This window comes from Zalophus californianus, chromosome 5 (genome assembly GCF_009762305.2).
Source record: "Zalophus californianus isolate mZalCal1 chromosome 5, mZalCal1.pri.v2, whole genome shotgun sequence".
Taxonomy (NCBI): domain Eukaryota; kingdom Metazoa; phylum Chordata; class Mammalia; order Carnivora; family Otariidae; genus Zalophus; species Zalophus californianus.
In genome coordinates, this window is record NC_045599.1 from 85,686,900 (window position 1) to 85,712,748 (window position 25,849).

Below are 25,849 nucleotides of genomic sequence, written 5' to 3' on the forward strand. Positions count from 1 at the left end.
TTTGAGTACTGTGTTGGCATATGAGAAACCAGAGCCAAAGAGAATCCAGAGAAAGACCTGGGGCCTGCTGGAAATAAGCCTCCTTTCCCCCAAAATCATGCCAGTAATAGTGTCAGCAAACAAAGGACTATAAAAAAAAATGGAAGTGATGATCCTACACCACAAATAATTTTCTCTTCTCTGATATGTGCACATTTAGATATATTATTGGCCTTAGTGATCATGTGCATGGATATTTTCCCTAAGATAAGTCATAACCATAAAGATTTTAATGTCAGGGGTTTGGAGTTCAAATAAATAATTACATATTACAGGTTTTCCTGGACAGAGTCAGTTTTAAACATCTTCACTGATTCTAAGTATTTCTTATATGTATTTCTGTATGTGCGTCTGGATTTCTCCCAATACTGCCCGTAGTAAATACTGCAGGTTGGCTCACTTAATGTCCATTCCACCCTCATCTTCTGGCGTCTTTCATAATGCAGAAACTGGAAGCTTACAACAGTTTCTAGATTTCTTTGCGCCTAGAGCTATGGATATGAATTAGGTCTGCAATTAGATATATTCATGCAAGATTTAGAAAACATAAGAGAAGATGGGCCGTCACCCTGACCACTCTTGGCTGTATTTCCCTAATAATTAAAGTCACTGAAACATTTTTCTGAAGCAGTGTTCCATGGCCCATCATTCAGCCCCCTGAAGGACAATAAGCAGTTGGGACAGCAGTAGCTTTCTGTCTCTGCCTGCCATCACAGGGTTATGTTACTGATACTCATATTCCAAAAGTCCTCAGCAGTCATAGCTCCGCCAATAGGTCAACTCTGTATTGTACTAGAATCATTGATTTTCAGAGGCTCTGTCTGTCACTCACTTCTCCCACCCTGATCATTCATTCGTTTTTGTAAGCACCCTTTGTTAAATACCTTCCTTCGTGAAAATACCTAAAATTGTTTCTATTTGTTTACACTGAACCCTGACTGATACACATCCTGATTGTTACTTTAGAAAATCTGTTCACAAGGTATAAATTATCATAACTCTGTAGAATGCTGTATTGAAAAGAGAAGTTTCGAACCCAGAAAAAACAAGCTATACCGTTTAGTATCTATGTGTCCTAAAGCAAGTTGTCTAACTTCTCTGTATCTACATCCTTTCTAAATAAAATAGATACTAACATACTAATCTTACAGAGTTGTAAGAATTAACTAAAGGCAGCACAGGTAAAGCACCTAGCATACACTGGTCATTCATTATATAGAGTTTATTTCTTTCTATCCCCATATTGGACTTTCTTTAGTAATCAAGATGATTAGTAAAATAATTTTGGGGGAAATTCTCTTTAAAGGACTTATAAAAAAAAAACACACCCTTAAGGAACTTAAAGATTCACAAAGACAAGAGGAATAGCTTTAAATGCCATTCAGGAGCAAACAGACTTCTATTATGAACCAGAGCAATCCATTATGAGTACTACCCATTCACCCCAACTAGTGGCTCAAGGCCCAAATAATCATTAATTCATTCAACGAATATTTATTAAGCCTTGACATTGCTAGACATGACTTTATTCATTAAGATACAGTGATAAATCAAAAGGTCCCAAACTTCCAGGAGCTTGCATTCTACTGGAAGACACAGACATTAAAGTAAGTCAATAAATAATTTCAAATAGTGAGAAACACTATGAAGAAAAGGCATTCTTCCTTTAGCTCTCTTTTCCTTACCTTCTCAGAAGTTTATTATGTTACTTGACTCATCCTCTTTCTCAGCTTCATGGAAGGGAAAGCATAAGGAGGTGAAGATTATGCCAACAGTGTCGTGATTCTCTTAGGCAGACGAGTAGTTTCAGGATCTGTGAAGGGTCTGTGGGGCCTGTCACTGTTTCATGGATGCCAGAAGAGAACACAAGATGCCTGGATTAGAGATAAAAAAGCATGTCAAAGCAGCATAAGCATGATATTGGTGTTAGTTTCCCATGTCTCCCAAACCCCAGAGGGCCTAAAGGAAGGGGTCCAGATGGGTGCCATACACATAGCAGATTTCTGTCATAGGCCAAAGAATACCGAACTTGGAGAATTTACTGCTTTTATAGTGTTTTTGGTAAGCAAGCCTGCTCTTGGTTTGGGAGAAAATATTACTTGGTTGCTCAAGGTTGCTCACAGCAAACACAATCCTGAAATTGACCCAAGTAAAGAATAATCAGGGGTCTTGCACTCTTGGCATACACAGAAATGATGTGTAGAGGTGCTCATGGGCCAACGGATAGGAGATAAAATGATTGAACCCTCCAACCTCTATAGTTTTATGCAATTATAATGATAAAATTTTCTTAAGTTCTTAACCCCTTTCAAACCTTAATCTTAGATATGATGTAGTTAGGCAACTAAAGAGTTCAGTCAGACTTAGAATAGCAGTTGGCACGGGAAGAAATAAATTTTCCAGTTTTACCAAATATAACCTGAGGCTCTTGTATAGACATAGACCCTCTCATCAACAGAAGAATGGAGCCAGACCTCATACCTTCCAGAAACCTCACCCCAGGCTCTATTCCTGTTCAAGATTACATTGATTGCCCATTTTAACAAACCTCAGCTGCAAAAATCTATTTCTGTAGTTAGGGAAAATAGTGTATGTTCCTACCCAAAGCACTCCTCACATGGCCATTGCTCTTGCATTCTGATGCAAATGGCTCTTGCTAGATCATCCTCACAGTCAACTTTCCTTGGGCTCTCAAGCCATGGATCAATACCAGGGAGAGAAAATTGTAGACTTCCTCCATGACATATCACTGCTGTCCAAATTATCCATGTCGACTCCATTATCCACTTCCTGTAATGGTTATTTCAAATGTTCTCTACCCTACTCGCTTCTTCATGGGACCGTTCTTCCCCTTTTCCTGAGAAAATGGAAAGTAACTGGGGAATGCTCTCTCAGTATGTCATTTGTTACCTCTTGTAATCCTACAGCACACGCTGAAAAATAGCCATTACTATCCCAGTGTGGCATGTTGGAAAATGGAGCTTTGGAGATATCATATAACTTTCCCAAAGTCACAAAAGCTATGTATCCTGGAGAAGGAACCAGATTGAATCTTTATGATATGGGCCCTGCCCCCATCCAGCTTCCAGATAAGGTAAAATAAAACTTCTCTGTTTTTTTAAGTGTTGGTGTAAAAAGTTCTAGCCTCCTAAGCCACAGAAACATGTGCACTATAGAGAATGTTTGCTTTTACTTTTCCTAGATACATTTTCTCATATCATAATGATTAGATCGGTAGCTGTTTGTTTCCCTAATGACAGAGCTAATTGCTCTGGTCCAAAGGGCGAATAAAACTCTTATCATCCCCAAAGCAAAATATTATATCCTGGGATAGGCACCTAGGTTAGTTCTGAAGGTGCTGGGGAGACTGGAGTGTTATCTTTATAGTTATTTAAATTCCAACTTGGAATGAGGCCCTAGAGCTTAGAAACATCTGGAGTAAGGAGGAGAGCCTTTCAGGAGATGAGGAGGAACAGCTGCATCCTTTATCTTTATAAACACAGAAAAATCACTTCTTGTCCCTTGTCTATAGAGTATCTGGCCACTCATGTAGAAAAATTTTCATTGGCTTTCATAATATCGCCCCAAGGGTAAGACCTGGAGCAAACTGGGAGAGTGGAGCATGCAGTTCTTATTTACTCTGGGATAGTAAGAAAATCTGCCTCTGATCCAGAACATGTCATGTGCTCATTCAAGGTAAAATGAATAAAGACAAATATTAAAAACACAATACTAGGGGCACCTGGGTGACTCAAGTCAATTGAGTATCTAACTCTTGATTTCGGCTCAGGTCATGGTCTCAGCGGGGAGTCTGCTTGGGATTCTCTCTCTCCTCTCCCTCCGCCCCTCCCCCTGATTGCATGCATGCTCTGTCTCTCTGAAATAAACAAAATCTTCAAAAAAAATCCCACAATACTAGACATTTCAGAGAAGGGATAAGAACACAAATACTTCCAGACCATGAAACAAATAGTTATAACAAATACCCGGTAATATTTGAAGAGATAAAGATAGTACTTGAGCTTTTTGTGTAGAATGAGTAGAAATTTGCTGGTGGACAAGGCTGCTGAAAAGCATTCTAAACATAAAGAATTGTACCAAGGATCTGAGGTGCACCTTTGTTCAAGTTGTTATAATACTGGCCTTTCCTCAAGGTACTTTATTTCCATATATCACAAAATTGTCATATTAATTTCATTAGAATAAGATATTCTACTGCCATCTTCCAGAAGATAGTTCTAATAACAAATTGACAATATCAGCAATACATACAGCACCTCTTAGAGATATTCTATGTATGGTTTCTACAACCATACCCAGTGGCCCTGTCTGCTTGGCTCAACAGAAAGAAAGCAAATCGTTCAACATGACTAGCGTGAGGACTGTGAGTGAAAGAGCAGGGGTAGGGGAGGGGGATAGGCAGAGGTCAGAATTTGAAGAAACTTAGGGTTCATACTAATGTGATTAGAATTAGATGTGAAAGTGCTGGGAAACTACTGATGGATTTTAGGCAAGAACTAATGGGACTGACATTTTCCCAAACCTAGAGCATAGAACACTGGAAAAGTGGCGAAAGTAGGGTAAGATTAGTTGGGAGACCTGGTAAGGGACCAGAAGACCACAGGAGCTCTATGATAAGAAAGGATAGGGAGAAGGCTGATTTCTTTGGCCTCAGAGGGACTGGCGGGGGTGGGGGATCTTCTTCCTGTCCAGAGTGATTCTCTCCTGCAGAGCTATTGGTCCCCATCACTGTACCTTCTTCCCTACCACCTTGATCTGTCACTTAACTCTTCTTTCTCCTGTGTCTTCAATCTCTCTCTCCACTTGTTCCAACCCTGCAGGCCTTGGTTGCCCTAATATGCCAAAGTCTTGATTCTGCTCACCCTATTTTTCTGCACGAGTATTTCCCCCTGTATTAGAATGGCTTTACTCACTCTTCAGATTAGGAAAATACTACCCTTCTAACAAGTGGTTGAATAGCCCCTAAGCAGCAAAGTGGTAGCTAACAGAGCCACAAGGATCACTAGTGAAGCTACTAGGTTGGCTTGCCACACTTGCAGAGATTCAGCCAGTAAGATGACTATAGCTTCAACTGGATTAAGGTAATTTATTACTTACACAGCAAAAATAGTATCAGCATGGTGTCACCTCCCCACATCTCTAGTCCCACAGGATGATACTCAACTGGAAGGACCTAATGAGAGAGACAGGAGTGATGGGCTGATCTGTTCCTGAGAAGCCATCTAAACTGTAGTCTGACAGTTTCTAGATTCACACAGAAGTTTGAAGCTATAATTGAAGTGGGGTGGAGTCAGATGGAAAGTCCTATGCTCTACTGAAACTAGGGAGCTCAATGAGAAATGGTTTGATAGAAGTCTGCTGCTCACAAGAAGCTTATCTCCTCTTGGTCATGGAGGAATTATAGGGCATTCCACCAAGACTGATCAGAAGTGCCTTTCTGGCTTATGTGAAGACACGGAAGGTCATGTCGTGGCCGGGCTATACCCCAATAACTCCACCTCTGACCTTTCATGTATTGAAGTAAGAATTATTTTCAGGAGTTTAGGACACCCATGAGATTACCTAATTAATTGTACTGATTGATTATAGGGGCTTGGACCAAATATTTTCCATTCATTTTAGGCCACAGCAGATAAAAGTGACCATAACTATGACTCCTATCAAGATGGTCAGGCTAACTTGAAGGATAAATTGTAAAGTCTCCCCATCCAGAGCCAAGACGGTTAAGTATGTTTCAGGTGTTGTTAAGATTGACCTGAGAAAGCCACACTGCTTTCTCTCTAAGGTAGAAGATAATTGTTCCACCTTTCCTGATTCATTAATCTAAGTGCAGTAATAGGTGTTGGCATTTGAATATATTCTCCCTTGAATGTCCAGCAGGAGGTCCAGGGCAACATGATTGTTTATTATCATTTGCATTAGAGATTTTACACTGGTTTAGGTTTGTCAGGCAAGTATAGGTCTGATGTCCACATAAGTACCCTACTGGGGGCATAACCTGTATTAGGAGTGTAAATGCCATTTATGACAACAAGGGTGGGTCAATTTTGTGTCCCTTATGGTGGACAAACTCCTTGTTTAGAGCTAAATAATTTCCTGCAAAGCAGCCTGCAGTGCTGCTTCTGCAGAGGACAATCTGGCTATGAGAGCCAACCAGCCTAGCCCTTATGGTGTGGACTGTTCCAGGTGAACTAGAGTCTGCTAATGCAGAAGTTTGTAATGACTTCGGCAATGGCATTTTGCTGACATGGGGGTCAAGGTTTAATTCTTCAGTGTCTGAAGGAAAAGCTGTTAAGTTTTTGTCAGCAGGGTCAGGAGGGAATGATAGATGCAGCAATCAGTTAAATTCAGCAGTGGTGCTGGTCTGGAAAAAGCATACAACGATAGGGAGAGACCACAAGGGAGTAGGCTTGTGGGGTGGCAGGCATATTAATATCCAGAAAATTAATCTTGTTCCGTCATCTCAGGTGGAGGTCATCTATCTGAAAGGGCAACAGTCCCTAAAGTCTAAAAACTAAAGATCTAAGTCCTAACATCTAGGACTCTAGGATTTAAGTTAAAAATGGGTTTTCAAAGATTTTTCTTTTTCTTTCTTTCTTTTCTTTCTTTCTTCTTTCTTTCTTTCTTTTTCTTTCTTTCTTTCTTCCTTCCTTCCTTTCTTTTCTTTCTTTCTTTTTTCTTTCTTCTTTCTTCCTTCCTTCCTCTCTCTCTCTCTCTCTTTTATTTAAAAAAAGAATGGGTATTCAAGTTTACAAAGGCATTCTGAGATGATAGACCAGGCCAGGTGTCCTATAAGTGAGAGGCAAGAGAGGCTTAATGATTCTTTCCCCAACCCCTGACTTCCCAGGGTTTAGAGTATTCCTCTCCTACCAGCTGGGCTCTTCATTTCCTTCCATAGCCACATGATTGGTATAACTAGTCTCTGCAGCAATCACTTTATTCTTTTTTCCAATCCTCATCATTTCTAACCCACACCATTTGCTTGGATTCATCGCTCAGTGGTTTTTTGTTTGTTTGTTTTTTGTTTTGTTTTGTATAGCTTGTAGCATCCTAGAACTTATCCCACCCTAAAGGTGGGGACCTGCCAGGACCACTTTAGAGTTATCATCTCATACTCATTATTTTCTTCTGTGCTCTAGTTCAAATATATCTTACCAAGGCATCTGAAATACCTGCTACTTCCAGTTCGTCAGGTCCAATTAGCATAATGTTGTCATTATGAACTACCAGAATGAACCAGTGTGATGTTTTGTGGAATGTCAAGAGGATCAACATTTCTGTAGACTATATTAAGGAGAACTGATGTGCCCCTGAGGTAACCATGTGAAGGTATACCATTGGCTCTGTTAGGTAATAGCCAACTGCTTCTGCTGGTTTTTATAAAGAAGTATAGAGAAGATGGCATTAGCTAAATCAGTAGCTGTATTACAAGTACCAGGTGCTGTGTTGATTTGTTCCAGCAAAAATACTGCACCTGGAACAGCAGCCCCAACTGGAATTACCTCCTGGTTAAGTTTACAGTAATCCACATTTTTCAGGATCCATATGACTTTTACACTGGCCAAACTGGTGGGTTAAATGGGAATGTGCTAGATATCACCACCCCTGCTTCTTTCAAGTCCTTCTGGTGGTATTGTTTCTGGTTTATGATCTTGGAAGACAGTGAAAATTCCAGGAGCATCCCACTTGGCCTTCCTACTATAAAGGCACCCACCTCATGGGTTAAAAAGCCAATGTCGGGATACTGTCAGTTTTAGAACTGAGAAAATAACCACAAATTTCGTGTGTGAATCAAGTGAACTAACAGAACCAACATGAGCTAAGACTTCATCTAACTACTGACCAAGATAAACTCTAACTTTGGTTGGAGCATGAAAGAGGCATTTTGTAGTCTTAGGGATTAGCATCAGTTCAGATTCAGTAAATCTCAAAAGATCTGCATATTTCCTTTTCTCCAGTGTAGATGGATACACAGCTCTTTGGGGAAGGCTTGGGCAAACATTTAAAATATGTATTGTAGCAATGGTGCAAGGTCCTTCCTTTTAAAAAAAAAAAAGAATTGGTAAAATTATATATTTCATATAATGTATTTAATCTAACCCATTATATCCAAAATATCATTTCCAAATATAAGCAATATGAAACATTGATATATTTTACTTTTAAGGATTGAAAAATACATGTTTATTATGACATTGTCCACAGTGGCAAAAATCTGAACATGATCTGAGCGGTCCATCAATGGTACTACTGCTGTGATCTGTGCAAAGTCCTTCCTGAAGGAGACGCTCTGTCAATCAAGGGCTTCTGGGTCTGTGAACTGGTTTAGGTCTGAATACTGCGTGAGAGGCTGTGATTGTCCACTCAGCTGACTCAAGTTAGATTTTACCTACCTTAGAGCTTTTGCTATTATAAATATCAAGCACTACTCTGTTAGGCTGGCTATGTACTTTGTTCCTAGGGCATCTCTGTGGACTAAGGCATCTGAGTGTCTGTACACACCTGCTGCCCTTTAAGGCAAATGTACCTACATCATATTTGGTGCCTAAGTGCTGCTTGTCCTCTGCTATTCTCAGGTCCTGTAATCTCCAGTGAAATCCAGAAGCCCATCTCAGTGGTGTCATCCTCTGTAGTCATACATGGCCTACAGAGGGGAACATCCATAGAGATTTTCAAAGATGCATGTCTTCCTCTCACTAATTTATTTCTCAATTTTTCAGTGAAGGGAGTGTCTCTGGGCCTTTGATGGAATGCAGTTGAGGATGGGTATTCAGGTAGTATATGGTAAATCCAGTATAACATTTCCCTAAGTCTTCGGATTCCCTGTTCCACATGTCTGGGAAACTTGGGCACCTCAACCTCACAAACTGGGTCCAAGTTTCCATCAATCAACCAAGTAAGCTGTTAGAACCACCTCTAGCTGCATAAGCTGAAACATATAATTAACATCATAATAATAAATTTGGCTCAATATAGTGTTCTACAGTGTCCTCCGTAGTCTAACACCCTTAGGAGCCACTCCCAAACATGTTCTCCAGTTCTCTGCCTATGTATCAACAAGGTAAGTTATTTCTCCTGCCCATGTATCAATTTTGGTGTTTAAGTTATTTCTTCCTTCACCACAGTGTGCACCTATCCCCCAGAAGCATGCTAAGATTTGACGCTATTTAAGAGTATAGTGGCAATAGAAGGTGATTGTGGTGGGTTTTGAGGAGAATGTGAATTCTCTCTCAAGGGATTGTCCCAGGTGAGGTTGTCACAAAGTTTTCAAGCAGAGGAAGCCCACCTCCTCAGACAAGGGAGGGCAACCTACTTCCACTGGTAACAGAGACCCAGAGTGACTTAATGGTTCAAGATTGCCAGTTTCATCTGGGTCCAACCCATTCTGAGTTTTGAAGTCCTATTATTTAATCATCAATACTCTTTTACATGAGAAACTTGGCACATTTGTGAATTCAACACAAGCTGTAATTCAGTAACCCGAAAATTAAAATTTTGCGTTCAATTTGCAGAAATACAATTTTTGTTGCTACAATAAGAGCCTCTTTTAGAATTGTTATAGAAGCTCTCTGGTTCTCATGCCATACCTTTGGATTTGTGTTTGTCATTTCTCTTTGTAAGTATTCAAAGGAGCTCAAAAGAATCCATCTCACACCACAGTCCTTATAGTCACCTTACAGCCATAACAGTCAAGTGTCATTGCCACTTGGGCCCCCCCTCAAGGCACATGCTTCAGTTGGCACTTCATCACAATCAGCCACAGGCAATTGATTAATTGAAACACCCTGTGTGCCATGAATCTCTAGAATCTTATTTCCCTTTGGCAAGGAGTTCAGCACTGAGCTCAAGCCAAAGGCCCAATCAAACCAAATTCCTAACCCCATCTTTCCAAAGCCATCTCTTGCAGTTATAGGTAAAGCTTAATAAAAATAAAAAAGCCTAAATGAAACAATTATAAACTATAACAGAGAATTAATGAGAGATTCACTAGTGGGAAGACAACCCTAGGGAATATACAAATAGCAGTTACTAGGAGCTAACCTTATAACTAATCCCTGGGCTGGGAGCTAGAGTTTCCCAAGAAGGCTCCCCACCCCCTCCTGACTTCACTGGAGAGGGAAGAGTCCTCTCACTCTGGCTCACTGAATGGCAGAGAAGTAACACGGGCAGAAATATGCCCTGTGGAATTTACTACAAATCTTGTCTCTAATCTTGTCTCTAGAAAGCCTGGAAAGCTGTTCATGGGGTAGTGGCTCACCTTAGCACCTCCACTACACAACCACTAGAGTTAAGGCTGAGGGGGAAACTTCTGACCTCCAAAGCACTATCGGAATTTGGCACTGGAGAAAGCCAGGTACGCTGCAAGCGCCTGCCTACACATATACCAAAACCAGCAAGAAAAACCCTTTTCTTCCTGTAATGTCTCTTCAGCGCCCTCTACTGACAAAGCTTCAGCGGCTGCTGGCAAAGGAAAACTTACTTAAAAGGGCCCAGATCCATTCTCACAGTGCAGTCAAAAAGGGCGGATTTGGAACAGCGCGGCAATAGAGCAATAACCTGCACAGCATCACTTCTTGGGCTCCACTCAGAGACTCTGTAGCCAGCTGTCGTTTGGCAGTCTCCTTTCCCTCAGGTTTCACCAAGAAGTCACCAAAAGCAGCAGAGGAAAAGATGAGTCTGAACAGAAAGCAAAGGCCCTTTCTCTATTTCTACAGCTCCTCACCGAATTGACGTCCCAGGCACGCCAGGCCCGGGTCCTCAAGGACAGGAAACCTGGGCAGCGAAAAGGAAGTGGGGAGAGAGCTCAGCCCTTGTGGAACCGGGCTGCTGGCGTCTGCAAGCCTCTGAGGGCCTCACCTCCACCCAGGCTGCCAGCCAGTTCACAAAAGCCGTCTGAGGTCTTCTCTCCGCCTGGGCGCAGGGAGGCGGGCGCAGAGCGGGCCCGATGGGCGAAGCACTGTGATTGGTCGCCGGAGGCCCCGCCCCCACCCCGGCGCGTCGAGAGGGGGCGGGGCCAGCCGCCTATTCGGCTCCGGGGCTGCGGGCGCCTATTGACCCAGCAGCCGCCTCGCCGCGGCTGTCTCCTTCTGCTCGTGGCGGGCGGTGTAGGAGCGCCGAGTGGCGCTGGAGAACCGGTGCTTCCTTTCGCAGCTGCCGCCGCCATCTCCGCATTTGCGGGGCGGGAAGGAGGGAGGGGACTCGCGGCTGTAGCTGGAGCGGGCTTCTCTCCGGGGACGCTCCTCTCCTTGCTCTCCTTTTCCTCCTCCGCGCGCCGCCGCCGCCCGCCCCCTGCGCCCTCCTCGCGCAGCCCGGGTCCGGGAGGGGAGAGGAAGGGGCGCTGGGGGGCGGGAGAGGCCAGCGGACGGGCGCGCGCTCGGAGGAAACTCCTGCCGGATCCGTTCGTCCCCGCGCCCAGGGTGCACCCCGGCCCGGCCTCGGCGGCGGCGGCGGCAGCGGCGGCGGCAGCAGGAAGGCGCTCTAGCGGGGGCGGCGCCGCGGGGGCGGGTCCGGCCGTCCCGGCGCTAAGTTGTGGGGCCCGGCTCCTCCCGACCTGGTTCCTTTCCCCTGGGCTGTTCGGACCCAGCTCTGTGCTGTCGACCCCAGAGCCGCTGATCCCGCACCTCCTGGGTGAGGGGGACACGCCTGCCCTCGTCGAGAAAACTTTTCCTGCTGACTCGGTCGGGGCGGCGGTGGCAGGAAGTCCGGACAGCGACCTCTTCGCCTGCCCTGCGCCTGCCGGGTGCGGGCGCTGAGCTCGAGATCAAGTTTGCGGGGGCCCCTTCCGGGCTGCAGGCGGGTCCCGCCTGAGGAGGGACGCCCGACCCCAGGGAGGGCGGTGGGCCCGGGCGAAGGCCGAGGGCGTGTGGTGGCGCCGGAGACGAGGTGCGGAGTGCGGTTGGGATCCGCACCGGCAGCCAAAAACGCAGAGAGCAGGAGCCCCGGAGCAGGGAGCCTCCCGCGGCCGCCTGCAGGAGTCCACAGTCCGCCTCTTTCTTCGGTGAGGACAGTGTCCTGGCCCCGAGTCTATCGAGGAAAAATGAAGTTAAGCCGCCAGTTCACCGTGTTTGGCAGCGCGATCTTCTGTGTGGTGATCTTCTCGCTCTACCTGATGCTGGACCGGGGTCACTTAGATTACCCTAAGAGCCCGCGTCGCGAGGGCTCCTTTCCCCAGGTAAGCTACGGCGTGGGGCTCCACGAGGGTAGGCGTGGGGGCCCGTAGTTCCCCGCTGCTTCGCGACCTCTCCCTCCTGCCGAACCTCCGCGCCGGGGCAGGGCGAGGCCGAACCGGAGGAGGATCCGAGCCTCCCCCAGCTCGAGCTCTGCAGCGTTCGGACGGCGGTGACTGAGACCCGGGAGCCTTCTCCTCCCGGGCGCTCCGAGTTAACAAAGTGCCGGGTGGCATGCGGTGGCGGGATCGCGCTCAGGGGCAGTGGCCATGTTCCCGCACTAGCGTTCGGGCCTGTTGGGGTGGCCTCGGGCACCTGCCAACTGGAGAACCGGCGCAGCGCTCGATTACCGCTCTTGGGCAGCCCCTCGGCCCACAAAGGGTTAAGCTGCACAGACCCCCTGAGCGCCCCCAGTCGTGGAAATTGATCAAACAGACCCCATCTGGTCTGTTTTTTCACTCCACTGTCTCTCGAGAAATAAGCAAAAGTTTATTACGTGTTGCAAACCTCTTAGATGTGAATCTGTAGGGTTGATTTTAGTGTCGTCATTCTTCAGCTATTACATAGGGTTTGTTTGGAGCAGACGTGGGAGCCCAGTAGGGAAGCGCGTGTTATACTCCAGCCGGAAGCTGTGGGGCGCTCAGTCCTGCGCCCAGTGGTCAAATTCTCCATCGAGTTGGGAAACCACCCGTCTTAAGTCTTTTATATAAAGTTACTAAAAATAAGCAAACAGACAATTGGCTGTGTTTGGAAAGATGCCGTGCCACGTGTGAGATTTGTTTCAAGTTCTTTGCACATGACCTGTACTCTTCAGAAATTTTAGTAAAACTGGGTGTTGTGTAGTAACCTCTAAAGAGTTGAACTGGAGAACTCAAAACCGTGACAAGCTGATCTAACAACTACTTGACTCAGAGATACTGAAAAAGTTGACAGAGTTTTTCTTCCTTTTGTGACAATGTAAGTGACCAGAGAGTATCCTTGCTCTTTGTTCTTGTGCTAAGGCAAAAGGCCTGAATTTAATTGAAATTAAGCTACTAACTTTATCAGAATTCGGAAAGTTAAAAAAAGACCTCTTTGTGGATGCTGTCATCAATACAGAGCCCTCAAAATATTTTGCAGGTGAAAGGTGTTAAAAATATTGTTGTAAACGTGTCAAAAAATTTTAAAAGCTTTTTTTCTTAATATGATGGAGGAAATATAGTGAGATAAGCAATATGGAATGTCTTTAAATCTTGACTTTAGAGTTTGTCCAGTGCTTGTTGATGAGACTGCATAAAATTTTGAAGTGGGGTAAACCCTCTGAAGCCATAGCAAAAGGAGTTCTAAGCCCTGCTTAACATGTTGTATAATTTGGTAGCTAAACTTGCTGTGATTCCCCCCTCCCCATATCACATTTTCAGAATTTTCTTCATTACAGGAAAAATCATAAAAACTGATACATTTTATTTAAGCTGTTACCTTGAATAATGTCCTTTGGCTTTGGCTTGATAATCACTTGAAATGATTTATGCAAACATCTGGGGCTGGGGTTCTGTGGCAACCTTGACATTTTACTGTTTCTGAAGAAGTGAGTGACTCATTCAGTTACTGGGAAATCTTAGGCAAAGTTAATTCCAATTATTTTAATATCCAGCCTTAGTCCTCCTCAGGGGGCTTAAGTTCTGCATAGAGCAGAATGCCTTTGATGGAAAGTGACAGCGGCTGCTGGAAGAGAAGGGTCTTGTCTGTATTCTGTTTTGTGTGCAAGGGGAGAGGATTTGGAAGGTGGAGCTTTTTATGCTTAAGATTGACATTCTCAGATTTTCAGGACTGGATTTTCGGTTCAGGAAGAAAGCACTTTTTTGCTGATTTAGTTTTGGAGAGCCACTGAATCCCCAAACAGGTGGTCAGAATAAGCACTCTGTAAACCTAACTCTTACATGCCTGACATCAACCTTGTGTGTCGTATGGGACAAAGTTGATCCCCACCACCCAGTAGATGAGGAAACTGAGGCACAGAGAGATTAACTTGCCCAAAGTCGCACAGCTAAAAGCTGAGATATGAACAGGTGGCCTTTGGAGTCTAGGCTTTCAGCTTGCTCTTTCTTTCTTTCTTTCTTTTCTTTCTTTTCTTTCTTTTCTTTCTTTTCTTTCTTTTCTTTCTTTCTTTCTTGGTTTTATTATTAGAGATAGAGAGCAAGAGCAGGAACACATGCAGGGGGAACAGGAGAGGGAGAAGCAGGCTTCCCACCAAGCAGGGAGCCCGATGCGGGGCTCAATCCCAGGACCCTGGGACCATGACCTGAGCCAAAGACAGACACTTAAAGACTGAGCCACCCAGGCGCCCCTCAGCCACTTTACTATACTCTTAGTAAATCTTTGCCTACTTTTTAGGTCCCAGTCTGCCTACAGAAAAGATCTGGTGTGGAAGATAGAGCATGTTGCTCTGTGGTTTCTTAGCTTATCACCTTTTTTTTTTTTAAGGAACTTTCATTATGAAGCTGTAACGAATGTGTTCCTTTTTCTGAAATGTTTAACATTTGAGATTTATACCTCTCCCAGAATGTCTTGTCGCTCACTTTAGAGCTCAACATTGTAATGAAAACCATTATGTAGCACAGCATCCAGCCTTTTGAGTTGGTTTTTATTTTTTTTTATTACTTATAAATTTTAAATTTGTTGAGAACACCACACAACAAAACTAGCTTGCAATATATTTTTTCGGTGAATTTGAAGCAAGCTAGTCCATCACTATATATCATTTTTGGTGTCTAGTAGAATGATTTATCTAGAAAGGGATTAATTTCCGCTGAATTTTAGTTTAGGATTTAGGATTTTAGTTTAAGTCAATGTGGAACCTTCAGTATTATAGATGGTCTAGCTGGTAAGCAGGATACATTGTAAAGCCATCCTAGATCAAGAGCAGCCTGTTTGCTGTTATTCTGGCTTTCATTCTTTTCCCTTCCTCCTACAAGTCTGTGTTTTTCACCACTTGGCCAGACTCTGGGGTGGCAGTAGGCCCAACTCTGGGTGCTCCCGTTTTTCCCACCCTGGAGGAACAGCCTACCTCTGACATAGTCTTTGGAAGGCTTTTCGCTTTGCTCCTCAGAGGAATTCCTTTGAGGCTTGGAGGCAACAGGCAGCCTTGTCTCTGTTAGCTTCTGTGTATATTTCAGGGTTAATAAATCTCAGCTAGAAAAATTAATAAAAATTACACTGCAGTTGAGAGGCTGACCAAGGCCTAATTTCCTGAAGATGATTTGAGGTAATATAAGAATTTGAGTAGATAGAAAAGAGAGACATTGTTAAGGTCCTGAAATTCTTCGTCACTTCTTATAAGCAGATTTCACAAGTTGCTTATTGTCTACATTGAGTTTAATAGATCTCTTATTAATGTCTTAAGTTTGGATCTGGAGAATTAATAAATCAGATTTTGTGTAACAGATGATCAATTTTTAAATAACTAGTGTAGACTATGACCATAGGGATTAATATTAACTCTTAGAAGTGTCTTCAGAGATTGGAACTCTGATAGAAGATGTGAAAGTGAAGTTCAGACTTCATCTTTGCCCAGATAACAATTATCAAGCAAGAAAGTAAGAATGTCTTTAAGATATTTGATTAAAAGACTTTGGAATGTGGAGACTTTTATGCCTTTTGGAATTTTTTCTTAGAGGTGGGGAGGAGTAAATGGAGGGAGAGGGGGAAAGAGAATCTTAAGCAGGCTTCATGCCCAGTGCAGAACCTGACGCTGGGCTTGATCTCACAACCCTGAGATCATGACTTAAGCCGAAATCAAGAGACGGTTGTTTAATGGACTGTCCTATCCAGGCCTTTTGGATTTTAACTTTCATTGTGAATAAACACATAAAAATATGCTTAAACGTTTTACACCTTTAGTACTTTTTAAAGAGTCCATAGTTGATGTTTAATAAAAGTTGACTTTAGTCTTCCAGTTGTTTTTTCTTGCTTTCAGAAATCTGAGAACCTTAAGAATGATATATAAAAAAACATGATCCATGATCTTCCTTCTACATATTCTAGCGCACTCCATAAACTATAGCACTTGTCGCTGGGGTTTGGGCAGGTGTGTATAAGGGAGTTAGTTTCATTGTGGAGGGTGTAATGTTTGAGATCTGCGACTTGTGGCAAGTGATGGAACTCTGGCAGTGGTGGCAAGCAGGCATTGAGGAGGAAGGCAAGAACATGGAAGCATCTGGAGAGGCTGGTGTCCACCACCCCCTCCTGAGGTCAGCAATTCTGCAGGACCCCTGCCCAGTGTATTTGACCAAGACCCAAGCTCACTTCCTATACACCAACTGTGACAAGAATGCATCTAGTCTGAAGGCTTACGTTTATTATTATTATTATTAATTATTACTATTTTAAAGATTTTATTTATTTGACAGAGAGAAACACAGCGAGAGAGGGAACACAAGCAGGGGCAGAGGGAGAGGGAGAAGCAGGCATCCTGCAGAGCAGGGAGCCCGATGCGGGGCTCGATCCCAGGACACTGGGATCATGACCTGAGCCGAAGGCAGACGCTTAACGACTGAGCCACCCAGGCGCCCCAAGTTTATTATTTTTTTAATTGAATTGAATTTGTTGTTCCCAGATCAGCACCGCTCTCAGGGCCTAAACAGGTATTTTTGTTTGGGAGATGTTGCAAACCTATTTATCTGAAGGGCATTTTCTCTCTGACTCATTAGTTAGCATTAAGGGGTATCTGGGCTGTGGGCAAATTGACTAAAATTACCACTTTTTTTGTTGTTTTACTTTGAATCAGCTTTTGTACTTTGTGATAGCTGTTAAAACTTTGGCCTTTTTTGACAGACCGGAATAAGTGTTGAGATTTTTCCTAGTAGAGTGGTAAGTAGTTCAGTTGCAGCTGCTTGTCCCTCCTTTGGGTTTTCGTTTTTTGAGCCCAGTGGTCTTAGTTGCTCCCTCTCTTGCAGAGAGATCTTTAAGAAAATGTGAGGATATTCAGTACCTTTGGATAGGATCTCTGGTTGCTGGATTATAAAGGCCTTACCTGTGCTTTTGGCCCCCTCTGTCTCGGTGGTCAAGTTAACTGGTAGCATCAGCTTTTACAGTACGCATAGCGCTGAAGAGGGGAGGAGCTCCCAAAGAGTGGATTTTGCTTTTTATAGTTGTGATTAGCAGGTTGATCAGGAGCAGGGAGGTAGACCATTTTGACTAAAATGGGCTTCTGTTTCAGTTGTACATTTCAAGCCAAGCTGCTAATTTTAAGGTTGAATCCATGTTGAGGTTCAAACAAATTTGAGGGTTGATTATACTGAATGGACTTCAGACTTAGTGTTTGAGTATTGCCAAATTTGCTTTGTGATAGGCAATGAATCATTTGATTTGAATGAATTAAGTCTGTTGAGGTTGTAACGTAACTCTGTTATGAGATAGTATATTTAATGTAATGTTATTTGTGCTTTTATGCAGACAAGCTCATAGTTGGTACCCAGGAAATATTTTATGTTGAATTTGTAAATTTAACACACCATTTTCTAAATAAAAGATCAACTTGGAAGCACTTTAGCTTAAAACTTTCATACTCTACTTTTGACTGCCTCACAACTTCATAGCTATTGATATTTGGGGCTGGATAATTCTTTGGTGTGGGGGCTGTCCTGTGCATTGAGAATGCTTAGCAGCATCCTGGTTTCTACCCAGTATAAATCAGAAATACCTTTCTTCCTTCTCCTGGTTGTAGCAACCAAACAGGTCTACAGACATTGCTAAATCTCTGAGGGGAAAAAAGTTAACCCTGTTGAAAATCACTTGGTTGCAGTCTAACCAAAGGCCTATTCTTTATACCCATGGCACTGTGTTAGCATTTTGCATTTTAGGAAGGAATGATTAGAAGGCTTAGTTCTAATTCTCAAAAAGATAACTAGCATTTTTTGATGGTTGAAATGTATCCTTTCTCTGGATGCCTAAAAATGCGCTTATGTTTTAGGATTCTAAATTTTAGTATATTACAGAAAATACAAGGGTAGATATTATGTTCATATGCAAATTAAAGAAAAAGAGGATTATTATAATGAAATTTCCTTTTCTAAAGTTGAATATACTTCTTCTGAGAAAAACTTTATGGGCAGGTGATAATAAATAGATCATCTTTTACTTTTTGCCAATTGAATTAGAGATTGAAAGTAGTCCAGGTTTATTCCCCTTATCTTTTAGCATAGGAAGGAAAGATATACTGATCAGTAATAAGGTAGTATAAAAGTCATACACAAACATAATTTGAGATGTCTGAAGTTTTCTTTTTTTTTTTTAAGATTTTTTTTATTTGACAGAGACAGCGAGAGAGGGGAACACAAGCAGGGGGAGTGGGAGAGGGAGAAGCAGGCTCTCCTCTGAGCAGGGTTCCTGATGCGGGGCTTGATCCTAGGACCCTGGGATCATGACCTGAGCTGAAGGCAGACGCTTAACGACTGAGCCACCCAAGTACCCCGATGTCTGAAGTTTTCTTAAGTAAGCTTTATTTCTGTTAATTCTGATTCGAGTTACTGCATTTTGTATTCCTTCTTGAGAAAAAGCAGGAACAGAAACTGGAAAATAAAGTGGACAGAGATTTCTCTCTTGTTCAATTCATTTTGTTTTAAATAGCCTTTTTTAGAGAAAGGACGATGGAAGTGGGGTAGGAAAAGACTGAAGTTTTTGGCAGATGTTCTCCTTCCTTCCCTTTTGTCCCCAAGGTCTCTGGTCTTGAACTCTGCCTAACTCCGCTAACTGTGGGCCAAATTTGGCCCACCACCTGGTTTTGTGGGGCCACAAACTAAGAATGGTTCTCATGTTTTCAACTGATTAAATATTTCATGACGGGGCCACACTCATTTCTCTACAAATCGTCTCTGGCTGCTTGTACCACAAGAGTTGAGCAGAGCTGAGTAGTAGCCACAGAAACTCTCTGACCCACAAAGCCTGAAATATTTGCTGTCTGGCCCTTGACTGAAAAAGTTTGCCAGTCTCAGATTTAAACTGTATTTCTCTATTATTAACGTTAGAGGCAAATAGTGTGGTTAGATCCGTTGAAGCAGAGGTGTGTATTGAAAACAAAATTCTTGTCACCTGGTTATTAGATAAGCATTAGTGAAACTTAGTTTGTGTTTTGAGAGTGTGGTTTAAAACTGGTATTATATACATGTTTCATAGATTTCCAAGTATCCTTGGGGAACCTCTGTGCTGGAGCATGGACATGCTTGACATGTTTAATTTGTTTCCCTCTATCACCTGCAGGCTTCTCACTACGGGACTGCTCTGGGATAGAGGGTTCTGGGGCACGAACTCTGCAAAATTGATCCATAGTCTCAAGGTCGAAAACCATGACTTTATTGTATTTTGGATTGGCTGTAATTCACAGATGGGCTGAATTCTGAGCTTAATCAGACAGCTTGGGTTAGTTAGGGTTGTGGAAGGAGAGCCTGGGTCCATCAAAGATGGAACTTGGCAGTCCTCTCTGGGACCCTGAAGGCTACTCACCTTGGAGGCAGAGAACTACCAGGATGTCTGCCTCCAGGGGCACTGGACTGCTACTCATCAAAGAGTAATTAATTCCTGCTAATTTTGATCCTTCTTCATGCTTCCTGAAGATTATGTGTGACTTTCTTCATTCCTTTTGGCACAGGCCACCACCCCATTTGTGTCCTCAGAGATTTTACTGTCATCATTAAATTGCAGTACACTTAGTCCGAACAAAAATGAGTGTAATGAGTCTCATTGAGTGGTGTTGCAGTTTTTAAGTATTTTTTTCCATTTTTAAATGTATGCATTTCAGCATTTTCCACATGTGCATGGTTTTCTCACTGGCTTCCTTTGCAGGTGGTTACCTTTGGGAGTCAAGAGAAATGAAATGCTTTTTCCAAGGACAGAGCAGGTCCCAAATGTGACCTAGTCCCACCAGTGAACCTCATTGTCCTGAATCAGGAGACTTGAGAGCCGGGGAATTTGTCAGTGATTTTTTTTTTTCTTTTAAACGTGTTTTCTTCCAGGACTGATTGTTTTATGATGGGAAGCTCTCCTCCTTCAGGGTGAGGCTGTACTTTGGGGCTGAAGACAGACTTTGCAGCAATTCACCCCTGTTCCTTCATATCTCAAGTATGAAAAACTGTGGGATTTGTGGGTCCTGGCCTTCGTGGTAACATTTTTACCTGTAGAACATTAGAAGATGGAAGCCAGAGAATAGGAGTTATTCTTAGAATTACTTTCTCCCTAAAAAAGTTCTGAATTTGCATTTTGAGACTCTATGGAGGTAGTCATTCTCTTAATAGTCACCAGCACCCCTAGAAAAGTCATAATATGAGAAAGGCAGATACAGAATTTTAAAGTAGGGAGGGTTATTCCAGATCAGATAATTTAGTCTTTGATTTTTCAGAGAAGGACACTGAGACACATAAACTGGGCTTCATCAGTTTGCCCTGGGTCCCCTAACCTAGCATACCCGGGGTATGCATCCTGGCCTGTAATTCAGTGCTTTCTATTGTTCTTTACTCGGTATATATTTGAGAATTACTTTGTGTTAGGTACTGTGGAAATTACAGTAGATGTACTAGCTAATGTTTCTTGCTTTGCAAGAGCATCTTAGTTATTTGAGGCGGTGCAACTGTTGTTTGTGAAACAATTAGAGACAGCTGAGTGTTAATTACTCATTAAAAGAGTTAATGTTAAAAAGTTAGAATAGGGGGCGCCTGGGTGGCTCAGTTGGTTGAGCGGCTGCCTTCGGCTCGGGTCATGGTCCTGGAGTCCCGGGATCGAGTCCCGCGTCGGGCTCCCTGCTCGGCGGGGAGTCTGCTTCTCCCTCTGACCCTCTTCCCTCATGTGCTCTCTGTCTCTCATTCTCTCTCTCAAATAAATAGATAAAATCTTAAAAAAAAAAAAAAGTTAGAATAGTGCTTGGCACATAGTACATGTTCAGTAAATGCTAGTTATTGCCAATGAACAGATTTATGGAGTAACCATTGTGTACCAGGTATTTTTGTAGGTTCTGGGGATATAGGAGCTAAGAATAAAATAAAATAAGAGTCCATGACCTTAATTCTTATTCTTGGCATAAGGGTGGAGGCCTTAAAGGAAATTCAGCACTAAGTTCTGGTAGTGGCCTGGCTCAAGTTGACCAAAGGACCTGAGGCCAGAGCTTGGCTTTTCTGACTGGGTAGGACTTTGAAGGGAGAAAGAATATTCCTAGTGTGGAGTATCGTGCTTAAGGCTTGGGACATGAAGGAGCCTTGCACCCTGAGAAGAGGTGAGGAGATTGGTTTGATTTGGAATCTTTGGTGCTTGTAAGAAGTAGTTGGGGAAACATGGTAGGTAGTTTGGGATCAGATTGTTAATTGCCCTGGGAGTCAGTCTGAGAGGTTACATGAGTCAGATGGTAGGGAGCCATTCAAAGTTATTGAGTATGTTAGGAAGCTGCTTGAGAAAAATCATGCTGGAGAATTAATTTCATAAAAAATTTTAGACCTGGAAGGGAGCTAAGAGTATTCAATCTAGATTATTCTGGTAGCAGTGTGTAGGAAGACTCAGAAGCAGGAAGGCAGCTGAGAATCTGTTTAAGGTAATATAGACATAAGGCACTAAATCCCTATACCAGTATCGAAATGGCTAGAATCAAGAGGAAGAGAAAAATGTGCAGGTATTTTGTAAAAGAAACATCAGGGCTTTTTTTTTTTAAATGTTTTATTGTTAATGTTAATCACCATACATTACATCATTAGTTTTTGATGTAGGGGTCCATGATTCATTGTTTGTGCATAACACTCAGTGCTCCACGCAGAATGTGCCCTCTTTAATACCCATCACCAGGCTAACCCATCCCCCCACCCTCTTCCCCTCTAGAACCCTCAGTTTGTTTCTGAGTCCATCATCTCTCATGGTTCGTCTCCCCCTCCGACTTACTCCCCTTCATTCTTCCCCTCCTGCTATCTTCTTCTTTTTCTTTTTTCTTGACATATGTGCATCAGGGCTTTTTAACAGATTTCTATAAAGGGTAATTATGGGTGTGGCTTGAATGAAACAATTTTTCCCACCCTTTTCCCTTTGGGGCATTTGGAGAATTAGCTAATACCCTTTGCAGAAGGGGATAGTTTGGAAGATGACCTGGTTTGGGGAGCCAACCTCAGGTTCGTGTATGATAAGGTGGGTGTTAGTAGAATTAGCCAAGTGGGCTGCAGTGCCCAAGTGAGAGGTGAAGGGAGATGCTGATCTGGTAGTCATCAGCATAGTTAGAGTGGATGAGCTCACTCGGGACTGTGCTTTGTGAGAAGAGAGCAGACAGCCGAGGAACATTTCTTCTAGCCAAAAGCTGCGCTTCTCGTATTAAGATGATTGTGTAGCAGATGCTAATAAAATGAAGCAGCTTGTATTCAGATTGTCAGAAACCAGCTCATTGATCAGCATACCTAAGAAAAGATAAGACTATCATAAGGAAGGATTTCAAAGAAGCATTTCAGTAGGAAACTAAAAAAGACCCTTCTAATTTTTGGCCCAAATTATGGAGTGAAATGATTTTTTTTTCTAGGTTATAAGAACAGAAAATAGATTGTGTGTGTGTGTGAGAGAGAGAGAGAGAGGGAGAGATGAAGAGAGATGGATTTATTAAAGATCAAAAGGCAACACTTGAAATAGGGGCTTCATAGCTCAGGGTTGTTTTGAAGATCAGACAGATTTCTGAGTACCCCCAAACTGCCTCTTGTTGATAGTAAAGAAGAGCCCTTTTTGATTAGTGGCTGACCAAATCCTCCCTTGCTCAAACTGAACAGATAAGAACTGTCTGTGGCCCAAGGCCAACTTTTGAAAACTTGTAGGGCCCAATGACTACAACACTTAAAATGCAGGATATTTCTTCTAACTTTTAGGGAAAAGATCTAACCAATAATTGTTGAAGAGAAAGAAAAAAAAACTTAAGAAGAACCCGAGAAATTTGTATCCTTAACTCATCTTTATAGCTGATTGTATGATACTTAGAAATCTGTTTTCATTATATTTTTACATATTCTGTTGTGCCTTACTATTATGTTTGTTGCTTCTGTGGTGTTTACCATGCCCCACCTTGCCCTTGTAGATTGAATGGTTCAGATGGACTTTTATAAAGTCTGTAGGAAAGGATTTGTGAAATTTGAGAGTCTTTGCTGCTCGAAATGAAAAGTTAGGAAATTCAGAATTTGTAATAATTCGATGGAGCTTGCCTAGACACTTCCTTTCTCCTGTCTGTAAGGAATAGAATGGGCTTTTTTAGGAAATGATTAGTGTAAATAACATCGGAGGCAGGCTGATTACTTAAAATTTAACACTGTCTTCAGAGGACCCCAAAACTTTTCTGTATGAAAAACCGTCTTAGACATGTCAGTTGCATTTATTTTAATAGGCTAACAGTGTTTAGGTTGATTGCTTTTTCCACTACCAACAATTGTTCTTTTTTTACATTAATGTGTTTCTGAAAATTACTTGGGTAAATGTATGTTGATGGAACTTTTATCATCAGATCCTAAAATACGATATATGCCATTCATCCATGCAGAATGAATTTAGGTGGTATAAATAGTACATAATAACAACCCTTGTGCATAAAGGCAGGCATATCTCAAAAAATGTAAGACAAATTAGCAACATCAACCAGCAGCCATAGACCAGATGACATAAGACAGCATGACCCTGGTTCCCTGAGAATTGTTGCCGTCTGAAAGCCTATCCTGTGAACATTCATGCATGTTCTTGGGTGGGATACACTGTTGACTATCTCAGAGTGCTATATAGAAGAATAGAAGTACATTAAAAATATGTCGTAGAAGTAAAATTAGTGCGGTTTTCAAAAAAAATAATTTGCAAAATATATATATATATATAAAGAAAGGAAATGTTCCACACAACAGTTCGGGAAGTGCTGGGTTAAAAAATTTTGTTAGTCAACACCTAATTTGCTTAGCACCACTTAATTGCAGTTATTAAATGTATTTGAAAGTTATAAAGCTGCACTGTGTGAAAATTGTTTATAATCGAAACATGGTGTGCTTACAAGCCCTTGTTCTAATAATCGTTTTAAAAAAGATGGCTGTTTTGCAGCATCTCGATTTATACACAATAGCGTGGTGTCTAAAACGTGGCCTCAGCTGGACGTGGTTTTTGTGCAGCTGCATTGGGGTGGTGTGGGTGGGGTGCCTCATAGTTCTAATCTCAGTTTACATCTGGAAACTCCTAGGGTAGGGTTGGAGGTGTGTCCTGGAGCCTGGACACAGCGCCAGCAACTGGAGTCCTGACCACATTTTTGGAGGTGGCGAAAGGATGGGGTTCACAAGGGTGGGGAAAACTGGCGTGGCCTGTTGTTACTCTAGGTCAGGGCTGGGAGGCACAGTGATTCTGACAGCTGCAGAGCGGTTACCCAGGGGCAGCGTCTGAGTGCTGAGGGTTCCCTGCCAGGGCAGGGCATGGTGAGCTTGAAGTCCCAGCTCTTCCCTTCACCGTCCCTTGGCACTCTTGTTGTATACCTGTATCTGAGTAGCCTCTACTGACGTCACACGTAGGCAGGTGTGAGGTTGATGAGTACTGATTTGCCAAGGCAAAGCCCATCGCTCCCGTGTTTTGGCTAGGTGTTATGTAATTAATAATTAAGTGCTCTTTGTGTTCATTTGGTGAGTACATTATTTCTTTGAACGGACCAGTGGAAGCACAAAGGCAATTAATACCTTGGAAAAGATTCAGGCATGATAAGCTTCAGGTCTGGGAAACACCATTAAAAGGTCATTTGTCACTGTGGTTTGTGGCTTGTTACAACTTGGTAGTGTTGCATGCATGACTATGGCCAGGGCCTCAGCTTACACTCTTTTTGGTCTCAGCACTACACATCTTAAGGGTGGAGTGGTCACTTGAGGGGTTTCTTGTCATTTTATGAAACCAAAATGCCTTCCTGTTGAGTGCCCACAATCTGACTTAATATAAATAGCGGGATTTTTCATATAGTCGAATAGCGGCTGCCTGACTTGGAGCTACTGCAGTAACGGTGACACTCTGCTGGAAATAAGACTCTGTTACCAAATCACTGTTTTTATATTTAGCTTTCATACAGTGGTTCTTAACCGGGGATGTGTGAGAATTGCCTGGTGAGCCTCTTACAATTATTAAAGGCAGATCTGTGCACTCTCTATAGGTAATCCCCATTTGTCGCCACTGCTTTAAATTCATATTTTCACTGACCACTCAAATAGAGATTCTCCTGACTTCGAGATGTAATGTCTCTACCTGACACCACCATTGAGCTGTCTCATCATTCCAAAACAGAACTTTTGCCTCTCCCTCGGCTCCTTTCCCGGGACTCACTCCTGATTTCCCTACAATGCCACCCATCTTCCCAGTTGCCTCAGTAAAAAACAAAACAAAACAAAATGCAAAGGCTGTTTTTCTTCTTTCCCTGTACCTCCCTTTCCTAGCTCATCTGTCCTGTCCCATCCTGTTGCTGTCCTCCACCACCTCGGTCCAAGCCACCACAGCATTGACTCCCTATTGCCCCACCATAGCTCCAGAGTAGCCTTAAAACCCTTTTTATTCATTCCCCTAAACCTGTCCAAGGTGAAGATGTTGTTTCTTTCCTGGAAAAATATTTTTAACTGTTAAGTCTTTTCCTGCTTCCTCTGTTC

The 25,849-nt window shown here is 42.8% G+C and overlaps 1 protein-coding gene across 5 annotated transcripts in view; it reads left to right on the forward strand.

Annotated features, from left to right (window-relative positions):
* Nucleotides 1–11,810: 11,810 nt before the first annotated feature.
* Nucleotides 11,811–25,849, forward strand: part of MAN2A1 (mannosidase alpha class 2A member 1) — a 168,143-nt gene continuing 154,104 nt past the window's right edge. For 3 of the 5 annotated variants that reach the window (XM_027604650.2, XM_027604653.2, XM_035727548.1), the window contains exon 1: nt 11,811–12,232. In XM_027604650.2, the coding sequence (XP_027460451.1) occupies nt 12,098–12,232 (135 nt within the window). In that variant the 5' untranslated portion in view covers nt 11,811–12,097. Of the gene's footprint in view, nt 12,233–13,069; nt 13,185–25,849 lie in introns of those variants that run through there. The other 2 variants (XM_027604655.2, XM_027604652.2) reach the window with 2 other exon arrangements.